General features: G+C 45.4%; 1 protein-coding gene across 2 annotated transcripts in view; it reads right to left on the reverse strand.

The window, feature by feature from the left end:
* Positions 1–22,466, reverse strand: part of LOC147029082 (uncharacterized) — a 136,785-nt gene that overhangs the window by 66,170 nt on the left and 48,149 nt on the right. For both annotated transcript variants that reach the window (XM_085880025.1, XM_085880024.1), the window contains exon 4: positions 20,491–20,561. In XM_085880025.1, the coding sequence (XP_085736151.1) occupies positions 20,491–20,561 (71 nt within the window). The remainder of the gene's footprint in view (positions 1–20,490; positions 20,562–22,466) is intronic.

The following is a 22,466-nucleotide window of genomic DNA, read 5'->3' on the forward strand; positions in this document are numbered from 1 at the left end:
GGGATAGCCCTCCAGGTCGAATCCTCCCATTTCATTCCTTTGTTCATCAATTTCGTCTTCCAATCGTTCATTAATTTCCTTTGTTCCTTCATTCTGTTTTCTATTCTCTCAATTAGTCCCTTCAATTCACTCGTTGGTTTTTTCATTTGTTCTTTTAATCAATGAAACAAGTCTTGGTTGGACATCGCAATTGCTCCTTGCGTCTCATTTCCCACCACTGTGGGGGAAGGTGGACCGACACTTCAGACGAGGGAGACTCCCGTCCTCCCATTATCACTCAACTCTCCCCCCTGACTCGCTTCCTTCCAATGGGTCACTATCTTGTTTTATCAATGACATTTCATGCTCATCCGACATTTCGCATGCACGTTTAAACTCTTCAGAAAAAATTTATTTATTTAAATTTCCAAGCGTTCTTTTCTCCCGACACCAATTCACTGTACAATTTGTACCTCCATTACAACTTCCTCTCCCTCAACCGTGGAGAGGTGATCGTTTAACCACTTAGATTCCCAATTCTTTTTATTTTTTTTATTTTAAGCTTTAACTCACTCCGGGACCAAATGTCTTGGTCCCGATGGATTAAAAAATCCCACACTCCCGACTCCAGTTGTTGGAGTTTGAATCCTGCACTCCGAGGGGGTCGGGGAGGGTCATATCCCACTCCTGATCAACGATTGTTGATCAGGGTTCGAATCCCACTTCCTGAGACCAATTATTGTGTCCAGGGGGGGTCTCACCCCGATCTGGACGGATGGCCAAGCTTCTCCCTTGAAGCCCACAGCCGAGAAAAATTATGTGCCCAGACCAGGAATCGAACCCAGATCCTCTGGCAAACCAGACCAGTGCTCTGCCATCTGAACTATCGGGCAACCCAACCCACCAGCTGAACAACACAATTTTTCCACATACATCAGTGCCACAGCCAAGGATTCTCCGAAGAGACCCGGTACCAAAGGAATTAAGTCTCCATCTCAGATCCCTGGTCAAAGTCCAAGTCTCACATCTGTAGAGAAAGACTGGAAGCACAAAGAACGTGAAGACTCAGACATTCGTCCTCTTGCACAGGTACCGACAGCGCCACACCCCATGATCCAGTGAATCCATGACTCCCCAGGCCCGACACAGAAGTCTATTGACCTCTGACTCACAGCCGGCAGAGACATGAATATCACTGCCAAGGTAAGTGAATCTCTCCGTGACCTCAACATCCTCACCACAAACCAGTACAGACAAGATAGCAGCATCCATGATGTCAGTGAAAGGGTGGAACTTCGTTTTGACTAAGGAAACCCATAAACCCAGTGGCTCCGACTAATCCTTCAGCACCGCGAGGGCCCCTAAAAGATATCCAGAGTCTTCGCAAAAATGACTGCATCATCTGCGAAATCAAAGTCAGAGGTCTTGACATTCCGAAACGATACACCGCAGCTTGATCTCTCCAACATCCTCCATAGAATCAAGTCCATACAAGTGCTGAAGAGTGTGGGGGCCAGTACACACACCTGACGAACTTCAGCAACAACTGGAAATAAGTCAGAGATGGTATCACCACATTTCACAGCACTCAGAGTGTAGTTCAGACATCAGATTGATCAGTTTTCGTGGCACACCACAAAGGGAAAGAATCCTCCAGAGGGCATCCTGATTCACTGACTCGAACGCTTTGCAGAGATCAACATAGACTGCAAGCAGCCCTTGCCGAAACTCTCGTCCACATTCGGTGAGGACCTGAAGGACAAGGATAAGGTCAATCGTTGACCACTTTGGTGTAAAGCCTGACTGCTCTGGACGCTGGTGCTCAAGCAGATGGTGGCGAACCCTATCAAGAATTATCCGAGCAAAGACCTTGCCCGGCACTGAGAGCAGCGTCACCCCTCGGTAGTTGTTGCAGTCCTGGCGATCACCCTTCCCTTTACAGAGAGGGACAACAAGGCCCCTCTTCCAGAAAGTTGGGATGATGCCTGTGTTCCACGCAGAGCACAGGACTACATGCAATAACATGAGTACAGCATTTCCACCAGCCTGGAGAAGTTCAGCATGGATGCCACAGATCCCAGGAGCTTTACCCCATTTCAGCTGGTTCACCACAGCCTGTGTTTCCACAAATTAAGGTCATAGCAACACCCCTGACATCCAGCTCAACAGCTGGTGGATCAGCCTGGGTCAGCCACTCAAAGTAACCGTCCCAGCGGGCCTTCACTTCGGATTCCTCTGTCAAGAGCCTACCTCCCTCCACTCTAACTGCAGTACACCAAGGGATGGGCTTGGATGAACGCAATACGTGAATTTCCTTGTAAGCGGGATGAGAATCACTTGACCACAGGTGATGCTCTACCCCCTCACAGATTCCTTGCACCTGGGCCTCCTTGTCCACCCTTAGCGCACATGCAGATTTACGCCTCAACTCCTTGAACAGCTCAGCTCTGCCATTCAGCCTGGCCCTGCGACTCTGGTCAATGGTATCCAGTGCCCCTTGAGAGAGAAATTTCTTCTTCACCCTTTGCTGATTTCCAAGCATCCACCGACAACATCAAGGAAGGTGGTCTTGAAGGCACTCCACAACTCGACAGGATTCCCCAAAGCACGCTGGCCCCCTAAATCCCCACTCAGCCTGTTCACAAATTCCTCAGCTATGCTCTCAGCCTTGAGCTTGCCAACATCCAACTGAGGCTAGGATGGCACCATACTTCCAGATTTAAGCTGCAACTTCAGAGTTGCTACAACAAGCTTGTGGTCGGTATTGAGGAACTGAGCACTCCGGTAGACCCTGCAGTTGTGGATTATCCTTCAGCGACCATCGAGCACATGGCCAATCTCCTTTGCCACAACACCAGCGTTGGAATACCAAGTCATGCAATGGGCCTGTGGGCGCTGAAACCATGAACCAGCCACCCTAAGTCCATAACTTCTTGCAAAGTCAAGAAACTTCATGCTATTCTGGTTCACAGTTAAAGACCCATGGGGACCAACACATGTCACATAACCATCCCGATCAGTTCCAGTCGATGCATGGTAATCCCTCAAGATGAGAAGAGTATCTCACCTGGAGCCCTGATCAAGCACAGACTCGAGCATGGTATAGAATGCATCCTTCACGGGGAGATCACTCACCTCAGTCAAAGCATACACAGAGACCCGGGAAATGACCCCCAAGGAGTGAAGAATCCTTCGTCTCATAATACACTCGTTGACCGGCGTTACCTCAATTATCATTGTAATTAGTTTATGGACACAGCTACAGCAACTCCTTGGGTATGGTAACCATCAGAGTGACCAGACCAATAGTAGGTGTAACCACCCACCATGATCTCTCCGCAATCCGGTTTTCAAACCTGAGAGAGTGCTGCAATACCGATGCCAACGCCTGAGCTCAGATGATAACAGAGACAGGTGATCATCCTCTCTTAGGGAGAGGACATTCCAGGTACCCACCCGAAGGGACCGCCTCAGGTTAACCCAAGGAGACCGCCAGGTGGTGGACGACACCTCAGCACCACCCTGACACACTCTCCCGCAATCTGACCCGGAAAGGTTACCCCGTGGGTTTCCTCCTATCATCAAAGAGTGGGGGCCCCGAAGGTTTTGTCCCAATCCCGTCATCCGGTGAGCTGACCTGCAGAGGGCAGCTGCATGGGAGATACTGCCATGGAGTGGGTTTTTAATTATTTTTGTAGTTTTCTTGTGTTTTGCGGAGTGAAGGGTTTTACGGTGGCTAGAGTGCAAATCCTGCCACCAACCTCCTAAAAAAGAGGTATCCCAACCGCAGGACGACGTCCACAGACACAGTTGGGCACGAGACGGCCGTTGGCTCACAAAGAGCTCCTCCACCCTTTGTCATTTTTTTTTTATATCCTGTTGGGTGTTCACATCATACACCCTCCTCACCAGCAAACCTGGTGGGGGAGATGGTTTAGTCACTGACAAACAGACCATGGAACAGGTTTGTACAGGTTTACATGGTATCTGCAGCAAGTCACAGATCTGATCTTGCCTGACCTGACAATAGTACACTGTCACTATTGCCGCATATGAGGAAGAGGGTGTTGCAATAAGTGGTTAAAGTTGGTTCAAGTTGACAGAGAGAGAGATGTAAATGGAGTCGTCACTGTTATGAGGACTGTATAACACACAGACACAACAAGATGTGTGAACAGAGGGGAAATCGAAGTCAAAGGTACTCCTGGGGGTTTGGAGGTGTTCGTGCAGTAAATGGACAGTGGGAAATGGAGTTCCTGATTTATAGTACAACTGCACTACTGGACAGGGTTCAAGTCTGTAGAACCACAAGAGACAATAGCCAGGGAGATACACAGAGGAATAAGGGACATGCTTGCAAGGAGATATTCTGTGAAGCAGATAATTTCAGGTTTAGCAATGGTGGCTTGGATTAAGAGATAGTAGCAGAGGCCTTGAATGTTGGAGGTCGAAAGAGTTAAGGACAGGGGAGGAGGTGCCGCTGTCAGGGTGCGGGAATATTGAGAGGAGGTGGGAGAACATCGAGATGGGGGCAGCTTGGGGATGTGGAGTGAGATGTGGGAGAGCAGAGAGAGGGCGGGAGGTGAGGGAGTGGAGCAGAGTGGGGGCATGGAGGATATGCAGAAGGGGAACATGGTGTGGATGGATATGGAATTGGGGGGGGGGCAGGTGGTGAGGGCAGAAGACCCCAGAGCATGTGTCAGGAGACTCAAGACTGAAGGAAATGATGTCGGAGTAGGTACTGACATGAATGAAGAGGTTTCTCACCGCAAGTCAGCACTCATTACAAAACATAAACTGTTCAGTCTGGTGGAGGTATGTTCTCTAGTGAGTGCAGTTGTCATTATTTGTTTATGGTCGTTTTGAGAAATCAAATAAAAGGAAACGAGAGAGAGGTTTTGAGGCAGGGCAGAAAAGAACGAGTTTCATGAAATATAAAGTTTAGTGAGACGCGAATTTCGATTCAGGCCAGTGAAGGAAATGGCCAATAAGGAATGAAAGGAATTGGAATCTGGAATCATATGGAAATGGAAATAAGAATATAATGGAAATGAAAAAAGGAATTGGAATTGTAGAAGATATAAGGAAGGAATTAAGTGAGGCTGGGAAGTGGCTACAGATACGATCGGACGGGTAGGCCAAAACGAGCCGAAGCAGATACACAAGAACGAAAGAACCAAACAAGCTCACAAAGGACAAGGCAATGAGTGCATGCTACAAAGAACAATCAACACAAACAAAACGGCAACACACCCAACAACAACAGAGTCAGAGACAGAGACAAATCCAGAACCATGGTCCGTCACAGACAGGAGAAGGAAAAAACACAAGTCGCCATTACTTTTTATTGTCGCCATTTCTAAATCTGCTGAAAACTTTAACCAATATATCTCTCCTGAATTCTGTTGAATCTGAAGCTTTTGACATTGTTGGCAACTCCTGTGCAGAGGCCGAAGTACAAGGTGGGATGCTTTCACCTCAAAAGCAAGTCAATGGCGTCTGTTTTTCTGCCGCCTCTCCTCTGGTTTAGCTCCCTCCGCTCTTTCGGTCTTCCTACCCTTCCCATAAACTCCAAGATGCACCCGTTATTCTAGTAACCCTTTCCTGATTAAACCTACATCATCCAGGTTAACTGCACACCTCAACTCTTTCCTTCCTTGCTTCACCCGTCCGTGGAACTGCCACCAACCAACTCGCCATCATAGCATACTTTACATACAGACCGCATCATCAGGCAGTCAGCATCTATCTTCATCATTATTTATATCTGATTCTGATGACTGATTGATTTGTGAGATTTGTTTCTGGCTTATCAAATCTTGTGGTCTTTTCATTCATATGAATGTCATTCAACTAGTTTGTATGGTTCCTTTTTTTTTTTTGTCATTCTCATCAAACTGGCATCTAGGGGCTTTGTTTGCAATGACAACGAGCTAAGTCTTCTTTTTTTGTTGAATCAATTGTTTTTGTTAACCGAGGGATAACTATTAAACTTTTTACTATCTGTTGAGTCCCCCTCCCCCCCCGTCCCCCCTAAGAGGCCATAAAAAGTTTGAAATGTCACAGTTTTAGTGTATTGAAAAACGAAGACAATATTTACCATACAGTATATCTGGAGTGAAAAAAAAAAAATCAGTATCTCTGGAACCAGACTAGCTAGGATCAAAATTTAAAGGGTTCCTTTCTCAGAATGACATAGTCCTTCCACAAATCATGGTTTCTTTACCTGCTGACCCTATTTGATTTTTTTCCAATCTACCTACCGAAGGGGCAAAGTTCACATAGATCACTATATCTTCAGGTTCTAGGTACGGGAAAATCTAAAATGCTTTCAATATACGACGAGAAGCTAGTTCCTCCCAAGTGTTTTGTGTATTTTAACAGCCGAGCTGTTAAAACAAAATGTGACCTTTTTGGTGTAATGTGACCTTTTGACCTTGAAAATTGACCTTCAAGGTCAAGGTCGGACGTGTCTCCTTTTCTTAAAATGTTTACTTTGGTGCCATCTATCTACATGCCAAATGTGGTGCTTTTGTTCAGTCTGTCACTGTTTGGCCATTTTTTTTTACCCTAACTGACCGGACTACTGGTCGTTCGTTGCCTTTTTAGGGCATCTCTACCGAGATGACCTAATAAAGCTGGACTAAATGTCCGTCCGTCCGTCCGTCAACAATTTTTCTTTCCGATCTTGATGAAACTTAGTATGTGGGTAGAGGTCGATGAGTGTTGCACAACGATATAACTTTTGTCCGAGTTGAAGGTCAGGGTCAATGTCATGAGGTCACGCAAGTTATAAAATCGCCATTTTCAAAACCTATCTAGTCTGCCATTCTACAAGATATTCGGCAACTGTTTATTGATTATGATAGTAAAAAATATTATCTTGTATCTAACCGGACAGATTTTTGAATTTCCGTCCCGTTTGGCCGCCACGTAACCTGGAAGATGGACAAAAACACCTCCCTGTACAAAGAAAACTTTTTACTTCCGATCTTGATGAAATTTGGTATGTGGGTAGAGGTCGATGAGTGATACCCAACGACATATTTTTTCCCGGATTCGAGGTCAGGGTCAAGGTCACGAGGTCACGAAAGTTGTGAAAGTTGCCATTTTCAAAACCTATCTAGTCTGTCATTTTAGGAGATATCTGGAAACGGTTCATCAATTATGATAGTAAAAAACATTACAGAGATGACCGTCACCCCCACACGGGGGTAATTTTTATCCTCCGTGACCTCACTCTTACATGAGCCCCGATGTGATAAATAAAACAACCAGTACGAATGGTTTGATATTCTCAAATCAAGTCAGAATATTAAAAAAAAAAAATTATAATTACATTCATAAGAAAACGTACCCCATTCAGAGAAAGACAGATCATTGAAATTCTCAGATCACATGATCCAATTCATTCTCTGCTCTGATTTGTCCCCTGACATTGAAAATCAAAAGGGCATTTCTATGGGCAAATCGACCCAGCATTGCCAATCTCCTCCCCAGGCAAGGGTTGGTGAGGGCAGGAATTTGTAATTTTGGTTAAGGTGCCAGTGATAACTTCCCTACTCTTCATGAAAAGACACCGTAGTATCTAAATATATCCACCGACAATGAATGCCAACAGACGGCTCCCCAGATTCACATCCCATGTGAGGGGCAGTGCGCTTTGTGTTACAATGTCCTTCCTACGAAACACCAGCTCAACAGTGCATTCGAGACCAGTTGAGAATTGAACTCCGACAAAACAGTTTCAAGGCAATGGATGGCATCAACAGAACGTCCATCGATGTATGTATGTATGCTACCACCATGGGAAGCAAGGAGAAACACACATTTTGGGTGTTACCCTTCGTTGGAGCAAGGTTGGTGTTTTGGTTGTTAACCTTCTTTTGTTCCGACAAAGAGATAACGGCAGAAATTTTGGCTTCTCCTTGCTGCCCATGGCGGTTAGCGGACCTCACTGAACGTTCTACCTGTCTGCCGACGCACAACGACACGAGCCTTCACCAGCAAGACCAGCTCTTCATCACATGTGGTTAGCATGATAGGGATGGGTTGTCTTGTTGCTTGCAAAATCGAAGATTTTTCAAGTATATTTGTTAAGTCGATTTTGTTATTCTGTCTGTCCGTTTGTCTGTTTGTCAATTCGCCTAAAAGGTCACAATTTTAAACCGATCTTCACGAAACTTCACCACATTGGAGAGTTTGTTATCAGGAAGAAGCCTGTTGTTTTTGAGGTCAAAAGGTCAACAACTTAGGTGAGATTTCTAAAATCCTCAATTTTCATCTGATTGACTTGAAATTTGAAGAGGATTTATATTTCAGGTCACTCAATTCAACCAGCCAATTATTTTTTGAGGTCAACATAGACCAAAAGATCAAAATAGGCTCAAGGTCAACAACTAAAGTGGTATTTCTAAAATCCTCAATTTTCATCCGATTGACTTGAAACTTGAAGAGGACATATATTCCGGGTCACTGAATTCAACCGGCCAATTATTTGGGAGGTCCACACAGGCCAAAAGGTCAACATCAGCCGAATTTCTAAAATTGTCAATTTTCATCAGATTCATTTGATATTTGAAGAGGAGTTCCATATTTGGTCATTGAATTCAACCACCAATTATTTTTGAGGTCAAATTTGTTTTATAGATTTTGCAAGTGTCACGGTCTGTTTGACATCTTCTTCTTGTTTGCTTGTTTGTTTGTGCATTGTAACCTAACTTCAGTGGTTAGGAAGGGTTAAGGATGTCTTGTCACATGTCTCTCATGTTGTACTGGATGAGTGAGGAGGGAATATGGTGTGTACGGAGGAGAGGGTGATGCGGCATGTTCACCTTCTGCCAAAAGGTAAGTTTTATGCTTCTGCACCATCGTGTCAGACAATTCATAATGTACCCTCCAAAAATATTTTGAATATTATACCAATTCCTTCTCACTCTGCCTGGCTTTGTAAACAAACTTCATTTTTAGTCTCGTCCCAAACCTCCCTGAAATCTTTTAAAGGGGTATAGCTCAGCAACTTACCCTCAACCGAGGTCGAAACATGTCCCAATCTTATCTTTATTCTACTCTCCTGAAAAGGTTGAGCCCAATCTTTGTTGATTTGTTCCCAACTGCTGCTCCCAGGAGCACACCCTGCAGCTCTTCCAAGAACCTAAGCACCTGCATTAGAAACCTGCTATCCTGCTCCCCTCTACAGAGAAACAGACCACTCCCTACCATTTGTCTGTTCTGCGCGTGCCACAGAGAAGTAGACAGGTGGGCGGATGAGTGATTTGCAGCACGCATGTGGAACCCCAGGCATTTCTCATGAGAAATATATCACGTCTTGACGTTGGAATTGTTCTGCCCTATCTTGCTCTGGCATTGGATCGCCACCTAGTGACGACCGATTCTACACCGCAACTTCATGCACTTCCTGAGAGATAGTCTGTATCCTAAAGAAAAGCACTCACGACTATTTCTCACGTAGCACGACAAGCTTCTGCCAAGAACAATATAAATTGTGATCCATTCCAAAAGCGACAACATTTCAACTGTTACATTTGAAGCCAAAAGACAAGGTTTTTGTGGGGGGGGGGGGGGGGTTTCAATAAAAGTGAATCAAAAAATTTGCTCAAAATCTCTTGATATCGTTCACAGATATGGATGCTGTTGATCAACTTGTGCCTTAGGTGATGATACTCTCAAATATTTAGTTATATAGGTATGGGAATGTATGAAGAGAACAAGAACGATGGTAAAGACAAACTTTGGATGTATTCAAATGTTTGAGGTCAAGGTAGGATAACCGCAGCAACAGCCAACCGACTGTGCAGGGATTGGTTTGAAGTCCTCCGGTGTTGTTACTCTATTTCTTTGGTATGCAGCACAAGGCTGCGGGATAGCACAATTGGCTGAGCGTGAGGCTGTGCCGCTGATGCAGTGCCCTAATTACCAGTACGCTGGTACTCATTTCACTGACCTCGGAAGGATGACAGGTTTAGTCAACCCCGCCTGGTGTTAATTTAACAGCGAAAATGGGCTCGATCTCAGGACCCTAAGATCCCAAGACAGCTACACTAACCGCTCAGCCAACACCAGGCTCCGAGAATCAGAATTATCCGTTAGATCCATGATAAAGTGTTCCGGAAAAGGTTGAGACAACCGGTTCGTATCATGAAGCGCAGAAACATTCCACGATGTGTAATTGATGGATGGAAGCTCAAAAAGCAGGACAAGATTAAAAATCGACACAATGTGAAGAACTTTTAAAAAGAGAAGACTTGGGCTGGATGGTCATGTGCAACGAAGGTCAGAAGATGAAGTTGTAAAGAAAGAAACAAAGCTCGTGCTCGAACTGTGGAAGGAAGAATGCAGGGAGGACGTCCCAAAAAGACATGGATTGAAAATGTCAACAAAGATATGGAATGTTTGGGTTTGCACGAAACTGATGCAATGGATAGATGAGTTGCCATCATTTGACCAACCCTCTAAAAAAAAAAAAAAAAGGGGGGAAGGAATGGTCATAAAATTGCTGCTTCTGCTGCTGCTGCTGCTGTTATTGTTGTTGTTGCTGGGCTCTTGTTAATAGCCAAATAATTTCAGAATGAAAATAGCATTCTTAATTGGAATGGTTGCCATGGATGTCTGTGCCACACCAGCACTTGCTGTTGTGCTCCTGACCTGACCGACCACATCCACCTTGTTTGGGTTTTCGTCTTCTTCTTCGTTTATGTGCATCAAAAGTCTGCGGGGTAGCATCATTGGCTGAGGGTGCGGCTGTACCGCTGATGCAATGCCCTCTGCCGATTAGGGCAGGAATTTGTAATTTGTTGAGGATACCAGTGATGGCTCGAACTCTTCGAGAGAGGACACCTTGAGATCTTTAACGCCCACCACCTGATGCAGGCAGATGTGACGCCCAGTTTAACGTCCATCCGAGGGATGGCACACACATTGAGGAATCCATCACCCACCTCTTGGCCATCTTGTCAGCCCCATTATCTTGTTTGGGAAACCATTAACAAGAACTTTAAACTACATCCAGGAGGAGAAATATCAACATGAAATGGGCAAACCGGCTCATTTTCAGTCTGTGAAAAATACAGAACCATCCACTGTGTCACTCTATATCAGCTGCTATACTGATGATACCCGTAACGTCAGTCAAACTAGCGTACGTGGCTTTCAAAGCCTTTTTTGGCAGAATCATCAACCCACCACCTGGGGAAAGGTATCAGTGCACGGATGTGTTTGTGGCCTTCCGGGCCATCATCAGCACCGATTGGATTCCCCATCAGAAACTGAACTAACCCGGCCAAGATCACATGAGTAGGTTTTATAATCTATTGTGATTCGGATCCTGCGATGATGCTGTTCAATTGTCATGCTCCTGAGGCTGGGATCAAAATCTTTAATAATAAATGTCAGAGTGTGTCAGTGTATGTCAGTGTATGTCAGTGTATGTCGGTGTGTGTCGGTGTGTGTCGGTGTGTGTCGGTGTGTGTCGGTGTGTGTCGGTGTGTGTCGGTGTGTGTCGGTGTATGTCAGAGTGTGTCAGTGTGTGTCAGTGTGTGTGTCAGTGTGTGTGTCAGTGTGTGTGTCAGTGTGTGTGTCAGTGTGTGTGTCAGTGTGTGTGTCAGTGTGTGTGTCAGTGTGTGTGTCAGTGTGTGTGTCAGTGTGTGTGTCAGTGTGCGACAGTGTGTGTCAGTGTGCGTCAGTGTGTGTCAGTGTGCGTCTGTGTGTGTCAGTGTGTCGGTGTGTGTGTCGGTGTGTCGGTGTGTGTCGGTGTGTGTCGGTGTATGTCAGAGTGTGTCAGTGTGTGTCAGTGTGTGTGTCAGTGTGTGTGTCAGTGTGTGTGTCAGTGTGTGTGTCAGTGTGTGTGTCAGTGTGTGTCAGTGTGCGTCTGTGTGTGTCAGTGTGTGTGTGTCAGTGTGTCGGTGTCGGTGTGTGTGTGTCGGTGTGCGTGCGTCAGTGTGTGTGTGTCGGTGTGTGTGTCGGTGTGTGTGTGTCGGTGTGTGTGTGTCAGTGTGTGTGTGTCGGTGTGTGTCGGTGTGTGTCGGTGTGTGTCGGTGTATGTCGGTGTATGTCGGTGTATGTCGGTGTATGTCGGTGTATGTCGGTGTATGTCGGTGTATGTCGGTGTGTGTGTCAGTGTGTGTGTCAGTGTGTATGTCAGTGTGTATGTCAGCGTGTGTGTCAGTGTGTGTGTGTCAGTGTGTGTGTCAGTGTGTGTGTCAGTGTGTGTGTCAGTGTGTGAGTCAGTGTGTGCGTCAGTGTGCGTCAGTGTGCGTCAGTGTGAGCCAGTGTGCGGCTGTGTGCGTCTGTGTGCATCTGTGTGCGTCTGTGTGTGTCAGTGTATGTCAGTGTATGTCAGTGTATGTCAGTGTATGTCAGTGTGTGTGTGTGTGTGTGTGTGTCAGTGTGTGTGTCAGTGTATGTCAGTGTGTGTCAGTGTGTGTGTCAGTGTATGTCAGTGTGCGTCAGTGTGTGTGTGTGTGTGTGTGTGTGTGTGTGTGTGTGTGTTTGTGTGTGTGTGTGTGTGTGTGTGTGTGTGCCAGTGTGTGTCAGTGTGTGTCAGTGTATGTCAGTGTGTGTGTGTGTGTGTGTGTGTGTGTGTGTGTGTGTGTGTGTGTGTGTGTGTGTGTGTCAGTGTATGTCAGTGTGTGTCAGTGTGTGTGTGTTTGTGTCTCTTCCATAACTCCAAAACCATGAAACCTAGCAGCCTAAAACTTTACATACCCACGAGGAAACTCCAAGAGAGTGCTTGAGTGAAAATTGGGTGTTTGGATAAATTTAAACACCCCTTTTGAAGATAATTAACGACTTATCTTCATGAAAGTCTTTTCCTTGGTTGGGGATGGGGTGGGAGGAGGGAGGGGGTGGGGGTGGAGTAGGAGGAGAGACTGAGCAACGCTGGGTACCTTTGCTAGTGTTGAAATATAACTGCATTGGGGCGAGGTTTGTGCCTGTACGAGAATGTACCTTAGTCTAATCATTGAATTGTTAATGTTTAACCCTACTTGTGTAAAAAATAAGCTGGCTTTGACAGGTCAGGCCAGATTAGATCTGTGCCTTGCCACAGGCACCATGTAAACCTGTACTAACCTGTTTGATGGTTGTTCACCACAACACCGTCTCCCCCACCAGGTTTTCTGGTGAGGAGTGTGTATGGTTATGGACACCCAGCAAGTTTAAAAACAAAACCTGTCAAAGGGTGGACAAGCTCCTTGTGAGCCAACGGCCATCCACATCTCATGCCCAACTGTGTCTGCGGACGTCCTCCTGCACTTGGAATACGTTTTTTATTAGGAGGATGGTGGCAGGATTTGCACTCCGGCCACCGTAAAACAATTAATTCTGCAAAACACATAAACACAAAGAAAACCGAAAACCCACTCCATAGGAGTACCTCGCATGTGCTGCTGCCCTTCGCAGAGCAGCTCACTGAGTGATGGGATTGGGGCAAAGCCTTCGGGACCCCCATTCTTTGATAGGAGGAAAAGCATGGGGTAAACTTGCTGGGTCAGATTGCAGTGGTTTGTGGCAGAGTGTTGTTGAGGTGTCATCCACCAGATGGAGGTCTCCTTGGGTTAACCTGAGCCGGTACTTTCGGGTGGGTGCCTGGAATGTCCGATCCATAAGAGAGGATGATCACCTGTCTCTGTTGTCATCGAAGCTTCAGCGTATGAACATTGGTATTGTAGCACTCTCTCAGGTTCGGAGACTGGATAGTGGCGAGATCATGGTGGGTGGTTTCACCTACGATTGGTCTGGTTGCTCTGATTGTTTCCATGCCCAAGGAGTTGCTGGAGCTGTATCCAATAAGTTGACTCCCATGATAAATGAGGTAACACCGGTCAAAGAGCTTATCATGACATGAAGGATTCGTCGCTCATTGGGTGCTGTTTCCCTGGTCTCCGTGTATGCTCCGACTGAGGCGAATGATCTTACCGTGAAGAACGCATTCTATGCCACACTCAAGTCTGTGGTTGATCAGTGTCACAGGCAAGATACTCTTCTCATCTTGGGGAATTTAAATACATCGACCGGCACTGATAAGGATGGTTATGAGACGCGTGTTGGTCCCTGTGGGTATGTAAATGTGAACCAGAATAGCACCAGGTTCCTTGACTTTGCAAGAAGTCATGAACTTAGGGTGGCTGGTTCATGGTTTCAGCACCCACAGGCTCAACGCTGGACTTGGAATTCCAATGCTGGCGGTGTGGCAAAGGAGATTGACCATGTGGTCGTTGATGGTCACTGAAGGATGATCCAGAACTGCAGGAAGAACCGGACTACTCAATTCCTCAATACTAACCACAGGTTTATGGTAGAAACTCTGAAGTTGCAGCGTAAATCCGGGAAAATGGTACCATCCCAGCCTAGGCTGTATGTTGGCAATGTCAAGGATGAGAGGGTAGCTGAGAAGTTTGCAAAGAGGCTGAGTAGGGATTTGGAGGTCTGGCTGCTTTGGGAAATCCTGAAGAGTTGTGGCGTGCCTTCCAAACCACCATCCTTGATGTTGTCGGTGGATGTCGTGGAAATCACCGGAGGGCAAAGATGAATTTTGTCTCTCAAAGAACACTGGATACCATTTACCAGTCACAGGGCCAGGCGTAATGGTAGAGCTGAGCTGTTCAGGGAGTTGAGGCGTAAAACTGTACATGCACTAAGGGTGGACAAGGAGGCCGATGTGGGAGGAATCTGTGAAGGAGTAGATCAGTAGAGGAGAAGGGGTGTTACAATCCCTAGTGCTGACCCTCCAATCAACTGTGATCCACCTTCATTTGTGGAAACGCAAACTGTGGTGAACCGGTGCTGGGATCTCTGGCGTCCATGCTGAACTTCTCAAGGCTGGTGGAAATGCTGTACTCATGTCGTTGCCTGCAGTTCTGTGCTCTGCCTGGAATGCAGTCATCATCCCAACTGATTGGAAGAGGGGCTTTGTGGTCCCTCTCTGGAAATGGAAAGGTGATTGCCAGGACTGCAACAACTACTGAACGATCATGCTGCTCACAATATCGGGAAAGGTCTTTGCTCGAATAATTATTGATGGGGTTCACCACCATCTGCTGGAGCACCAGTGCCCAGAGCAGTCAGGCTTTACACCAAAGAGGTCAGGCAGACGAGAGTCCTCACCAAATCGGTCCTCACCGAATGCAGACGAGACTTTTGGCAGGGGTTGCTTGCAGCCTATGTTGATCTCTGGAAAGCGTTCGATTCAGTGAATCGGGATGTCCTCCGGAGGATTCTTGGTCTTCGTGGGGTGTCAACAAAACTGATAGATCTGATGTCTGAACTCTACTCTGGCACTGAGAGTGCTGTGAAGTGTGGTGGTACCATCTCTGACTTATTTCTAGTTGTTACTGGAGTTCGTCATGGGTGTGTACTGGCCCCCACACTTTTCAGCACTTGTATGGACTGGATTTTAGGGAGGATGTCGGAAAGATCAAGCTGCGGTGCATCCTTTGGGAATGTCAAGATCTCGGAGCTTGATTTCGCAGATGATGCAGTCATCTTTGCGGAGACTTTAGATATCCTTTTGGGGGCCCTCGAGGTGCTGAATGAGGAGCCCGAGCCGCTGGGATTTCGGGTTTCTTGGGTCAAAACTAAGATCCAGGCTTTCAATGACATCTTGGATGTTGCTGTCCTGCCTGTGTCTGTTTGTGGTGAGGATGTTGAGGTCGTGGAGAGATTCACTTACCTTGGCAGTGATATTCATGTCCCTGCTGGCTGTGAGTCAGAGGTTAATAGATGTCTGGGTCAGGCCTGGGGAGTCGTGGATTCACTGGATCATGGGGTGTGGCACTGCTGGTACCTGTGCAGGAGGACGACAGTCCGAGTCTTCAGGTCCTTGGTGCTTCCAGTCTTGCTCTATGGATGTGAGACTTGGACTCTGACCAAGGATTTGAGATGGAGACTTAACTCCTTTGGTACCAGGTGTCTTCGGAGAATCCTTGGCTATCGCTGGTCGGATTTTGTGTCCAACGAGCGGTTGCTGAGAGAGACTCAGATGAGATTTGTTACCTGCATCGTCCGTGAGCATCAGCTGCGGCTGTATGGACATGTGGCTCGTTTTCCTGACGTTGATCCTGCTCACCAGATTCTCTCAGCGAGGGAGTCTCGTGAGTGGAGGAGGCCAATGGGCCGACCACATGCCTCGTGGTTGCAGCAGGTTGACCAGCATCTCAAGGAGATGGGGATGGGCCTGGCATCTGCCTGGGGGATGGCCAGACGGAGGCCCCTGGAGTACCGGCGGAAAGTGGACGCAGCGACGCGCTGTTCTGGCACATGCTCCCATACCTGACCTGACCTTATCAATCTAAAAGGAAGAAAAAGCCACTCCTTTCACATCTTCAGATGCATATGGCTGCTAAGGCAGTTTTCTCCTGGCTCGGGGACACAATCCCAAACGGGTCACCACTCTGATGCAGGATACTCGAATGGCTTATTCTTTTCAGTAAGCTAGTACTCATCTTGTCGACCTCAGAAGGATGATCGGCTGAGTCAACCACACCTGGTGTTAATTTAATATCCGCCAGGGACTCAATCTTAGGACCATAAGATCGTAAGCCAGCTACCTTAACCGTTAAGACAATACCAGGCTTCTCCCATGGAACCTTGTAAAAGTAAATAAACAAACAAACAAGTTGTCCATAGCACGATACTTGTGAAATTGATAAAACAAATTTGACCTTAAACAATTATTGGTGACGATTTTTATTGGTTATTATTGGTGAATTATTGGTGAATTCAATGACGAAATATTAAAATCCTCTTCAAATTTCAAGTCAATGGGATGAAAATTGAAGATTTTAGAACTTCCACCGACGTTATTGACCTTTGGTTTATGTTGACCTCAAAAATAATTGGCTGGTTGAATTCGGTGATCTGAAATATAAATCCTCTTCAAATTTCAAGTCAGTCGGATGAAAACTGAGGATTTTAGAAATCCCACCTAAGTTGTTGACCTTTGGCCTATGTTGACCTAAAAAAAATAATTGATTGGTGGTTGAATTCAATGACAAAATATGCAACTCTTCAAATTTCAAGTCAATCGGGTAAAAATTGAACATTTTAGAAATGTTCACCTCTTCCTCCTTAATTGCACGACTGAGTGTGGAGAGAGAAAACGATGTCATAAATATGGCTTATTGTACAACTGCTTATTGTACTTATTGTACAACTGTCGTAGTTGTACTACGACAGTTGTACAATAGTCATAGTACAACTGTTATTCAACATGATATAAAGACAGATGCATGAGAAGAACTCCCCTGTGTTGTATTAGTGCGCCAACTCAGACAGTGATGCCTTTGTCCTACATGTGATGCACAGTATGTACAAATGCTTCCACAAATCGTAAACCCTATAAATAAGTTTGGCTGCTTAATATATGTTCCAAACAAGGAACTTCAATGCAGGTGGTGGCCATCGGACCCATCAAAGCCTATGCTCGTGTTACCAATATATGGTTGTTTGTCCACGCTCTATCCTTTGTTAAATGTTGAGAGTCAAGCAAGGAAGCAGCACGTACCATTTTAAAAGTATTTGGTATGACTCGGTTGGGGTTTGAACCACCGACCTCCCAGACTCAGGGCAGACGGTCCAACCATTACACCACCAAGTCTGTTTTTTAGAGGTTTTTTTTCTTACAGTGATCTAAGACTCATGGAAGAATTTATACAAGTATTACATCAGTGCTTTGACATGAATTACAATGACATGAGTAGACAATGGACAAACATACCTTTATATGGGATTTGAACTTGGGTTTCCCGCATTATGAGCCAAGGGGTCAGATGGGAATACTGACGGGCCAAATTTAACAATTTGTTACACGTTTAACGAACTCCAAAGACATTTAAGCCTGTCAAAGTTTAACATACCGGTCCTATCAGACGTTAGATCTTTTTGAAAACCTCCACCTCCACCACCACTGACTGCACTTTTGTCATCAGTCAAGTGAGTTCACACAGGTGCATTATATTACTGAGGCCCCTTTCCTCGATTTGTTCCTTAGGTACTGTTTATGCACTGTTACTGCATCAGCACAATGCCATTATCAGTTCTGCCATTGCAAGTTTCCCAGACTAATCCATGGACATGTCAGCCATAATTTTCATCAAGGTTTGTCAGAGCACAGGTGGCTAACGAGAAAGTGAGATGTGAACAAACACGATTTTCTGGTGCATCATCTTCATGAAAAGGATTTCCTTGTCGACCGATGTCACGCGTACTCAAGCACGTACAATGTACCGGAGAAGGAAACTTGCCTCAACTCCTGCCCAGCGATTCTAACAGAATGTTGAAATTTCATGGACATAAAAAAAACCTTACTGTCATCTGTACAGCATTCCTTGCTTATTTGTTATGCTTATTTGGAACTACCTTGGGCAGGTCTCATGCTCATGTGTAACAGCATCCCGTTTTCAAATAACTCTTCGTAACTCTGATCATATATTTAAAAGAATCCAAGGTTAACCTTTTAAACTTCTCTTAACATTGCTGCACACTTTACGTGATGTCGTGATGACACGACATAAAAGCCCTGCCTCATAGTTTTGAAAGATTCCCCTCAATACCACAAGAATCATTGGGTTCCCACTGCTCAGTGTCCCTTTAACCTCGTTACTCACACGGTGGCTGTAGGTCGGGTGCGTGAGTATTGCGATGATCCCGTCTGTGTGTTTGTCAGTTTGTCGGCAGAAGAACTGGACAACGAGGGAAGCTAGAATCACCAAATTTGGAACAGAGATTCATATTGTGAATGTCTCGGATGAGTTCAACTTTGAGGTCATAAGAACAACAACAACAAAAAAAAGTAAAGTGAAATTTAGAACAGGAATATATTTACTCACGCCGAGTATTGCAATAATCATGTCTGAGTGTACCATATGAAGCTTTGACATATTTGGCGATTCTAGCTGCTCATATTGTCAAATTATTCTACAGACAAACAGGGACGTGTTGATCGCAATACTCACGCGCCGAGCAGAGACAGGAAGTACATCTAAAGAGTGAGCAGCGCAAAGAGCTCAAGAGACTCCAATTCAGAGGGAGAGGTGACTTTCACAGGTCAGGTGATCTCTATTCAGATCAACAGCAGCCGTGACCAAGGAGCAGAAACAGCTGACACTAACCAGGGATAGAAAGTCAAAGTCAGGAGCCAGAGTAAACGACTGTAGAGCAAAAAGTGGTTGTTTGAAAAAGATACCAACAAAGCTACACAAATTTTAATATACACCATAACTTAGTTATCATCTCCCCATCCTGGGGGGAGGGAAGAGAGGGGCCAAATTTGGTTCGTTCCCATGGCCTACCCATGGGTATCCTGAGCACCAAATATGCAAAATTTGAGGGAGATTGGTTAAGCAGTTTTCCATTTTGAAATCAGAGGTCATTCAAAGTATAATGAAGCATTAATACCCAAAACAATAAATAAATTCTAATCATGCATTCGAAACTAAAACCGCAAATCATAATACACGAATGAACAGAGTGAAAGAAATTTGAAATCTTAACATATTCTGTGAACAGTGCATTGAGAGAGTTAGTTCACTTCTAAAAATTGTTGTTGTCGTGAAATCACAAAACAACTTTAACTTCTAAGAAGTGAAACAACAGCGTGAGTCAGTACCTCTCTCTCTCGAGTGCATTCTACCTTGGTCACCTTTTACTTGAGTTTCGTTATTATTGTGTTTTTTTTTTTCTTCTTGCTATTATGGGGAGGTTGGGGGAGTGGGAGTTGTATGGTCTGTGAGTGTCGTTATAAATATACGTTTTTTTTGTTTGGCTGTGAGGTCACAAGAGAAATTGTACGAGATTTTTGCATCTATTGGTAAAAAGAGAATGGTCAATGTGTAAGTGTGTGTGTGTGTGTGTGTGCTATGTCCACTGCCACCGCTTGTTTGTACTAACAGGTAAATGAGAGGAACCTGACACCTTTCATCCGCGGATATTTCTCGTGTTTGCATTTCGGACAATGGAATAATTATGGTTAACCATCTTGAAATTGCCACTCATTCTTCTTAAAATGCTGAAAATTATGTTTAAAAGACTACGTATTTGAATTGCAGATGTTGCCACTAACGGCAAGTTAAAAGCGTCCGGTGAGCAGACCGGAATCGAAGTGAACGCAAACACACACCGCACATGCGCAGAAGGCCTCATTAGCGTTCATACGCCATGTCGAAAGTCTCATATTGTGGAGAGACAACACAAATTGTTGCAGATAAATAAATAAACACGTAAATAAGTAAATTAATTAATTAATAGACATATTTGCATAAATTATGCATCATTGCCGACATAGCATAATACCCACTCTTAACCCATCCTACTTCATTTATTCTGACCCACCCCTCACCGATGCTATCCTCTCATTCCTGGGAAGAACCTTGCTTTGCTTCTCTCACTTTTTGAACTTACAGCAAAAGAAAACGAATGTTACATTTCACTACCTGACACTGTTAACGACTAAGCTGTAATTTTCAAACGAAAACTAAACTTTCTTAGTGAGCTCACCAGCTCGCAGTGCAGCCAAAACAATGGTGCTGGCTTCTGTTGCGGGTGAACACACCAGCACCCCGCTTACCCTGCTCACCACAAACAGATAAAACTACAAATTACTGTCACTTCATCCATTGACGTGCCACCAAGTGAACAAAGGGATAAATGAAATGGGTTCCGTGTCATAGTGGGGATGGACAATGGCTTGACATTCCTTGAGGTTGTGGGTTAATATCTGACTGCAAGCAAGCACCGGTATTTAAAGTTTGAATTTACCTTGTAAGCTTCCAGAGACACCACAGCTCGTCTTCGAATTACCAACATTGGAGTTGTATCGTCGATAAAAAAAAACAAACTTGGATGGCATATTCATGACCATCAGGGAAAGGGGGGAACATGCTTGCATTGCCTAGTTTTGTCCACAGGTGGTGCCAGCCTCCACTTTCTGGTAGACTCTTAAACGTCCTTCAAAACTGGCCTAACAATCTACTCAGTTGATTTGGATGCGCACACATTAACATCTCATCATCATCATCAAGGTATGGGATGTAGGCTACACCCACAGGTTTCCGATCTTTACATCTAAAAAAAAACGGTTCTGTGTTGGGTGTGCATTCGTAGGGGCTCGGGAAGGTGAAACCTATCACCCCACCAGTGTCTATCTGATGAACAATATTAAAATTTATCCACACTCCTAGCTTCAGCGACACGCCATGGGAGATTATTCCAGTCCTCGAGCACACGTTTGTGGATTAACGTGCTCCACACTACAAGATGGCTCCTTCACTTGAAAAGCTTCAAGGAATGTCCTCTTGTTGAAGTGTATTCAAGGTTTGCTGCACCATTAGCATTTGACCCCGTTGTCTGCCTTCGTATAGCAAGTATAGGTGTAGCTCCTTCAGAATTTCAGGGTACTGGAGTCCACGTTGTTCTGGGACTACTTTTGTTGCTCTCCTCTAGATGCTTTTAACCTTTCTAGCATCCCCTTCATAACTCAAGTGCGACAGGACGTTGCCATATTATAGGTATGGCCTGACATGTCTTAAAAATTAGAGGGATAGTCCTCTTGTTAAGGTGGGAAAATGTCCTCCTCAGAATTCCGCGGTTTTGGTTAGCTTTGTTTATGACAGCAGAGATGTGCCGGTGGAACTTCAGTTGGCTACGGATGATGACACACAGACCCTTTTTCAGCAATGGTGCTTTGAAGCTCTGCTCGCTTCATCAAATACACAGCATCTCTACTCTCCCCCCCCCCCCCACCGACGTGGAGCACCTTGCACTTCTTTTCGTTGAAGGGAAGCTACCATCTCTCCAACCAGGCAGGAAGATTATTTAAATCCACTTGGAGAGCATTATTCTGGTCTCAGGTACATACTGAGCTGTATAGCTTGGGTGGCATCGGTGAAAAGCTGAACCTTTTTATCCACTGCATTTAGAAGGTCATTTACAAAAATCACAAAATCGAACCGATCCCAAGACACTACCGTGAGGTATCGGGCTTGTCACTGGGCTCCAGGGAGATACCACGCCCATTCAACATCACGCATTGTTCTCTGTTGGTCAGGAAGGCCTTTGGAATTGCAGGAACTGTCCACCGATACCATAGGAAGGTAGCTCTTCCATAAACCTTGCATGAGCAACGCTGTCAGAGGATTCTCAAGTCGAAGTACAGCACATCTACTGGTTTCCCCCTTTCAAACTGCTCGTTCCATTCCTCGACAACCCAGGGCAGCTGAGTGACGCAGGACCTGCTTTGTGTAAAACCATGCTGGCGTTCCGTTCACGGGTTGTGTGTCAGCAAGTGCTTGATCAATGCATCTCGGACAAGGCCCTCCATGACCTTTTCCTGCAACTGATGTGAGACTTACTGCCCTATCGTTTCCAGGTTCCTTCTTGTGACCCTCCTTGAAGATTGCCATTACGTTTGCCCTCTTCCATATTTATGGTAGCATTCCTTCCTTCGGAGACTTGGCAAGTACAGTTGCTTAGGG

This window comes from Eptatretus burgeri, chromosome 4, assembly GCF_056783735.1.
Source record: "Eptatretus burgeri isolate ZD-2024b chromosome 4, Ebu_testis_v1, whole genome shotgun sequence".
Classification (NCBI taxonomy): Eukaryota; Metazoa; Chordata; class Myxini; order Myxiniformes; family Myxinidae; genus Eptatretus; species Eptatretus burgeri.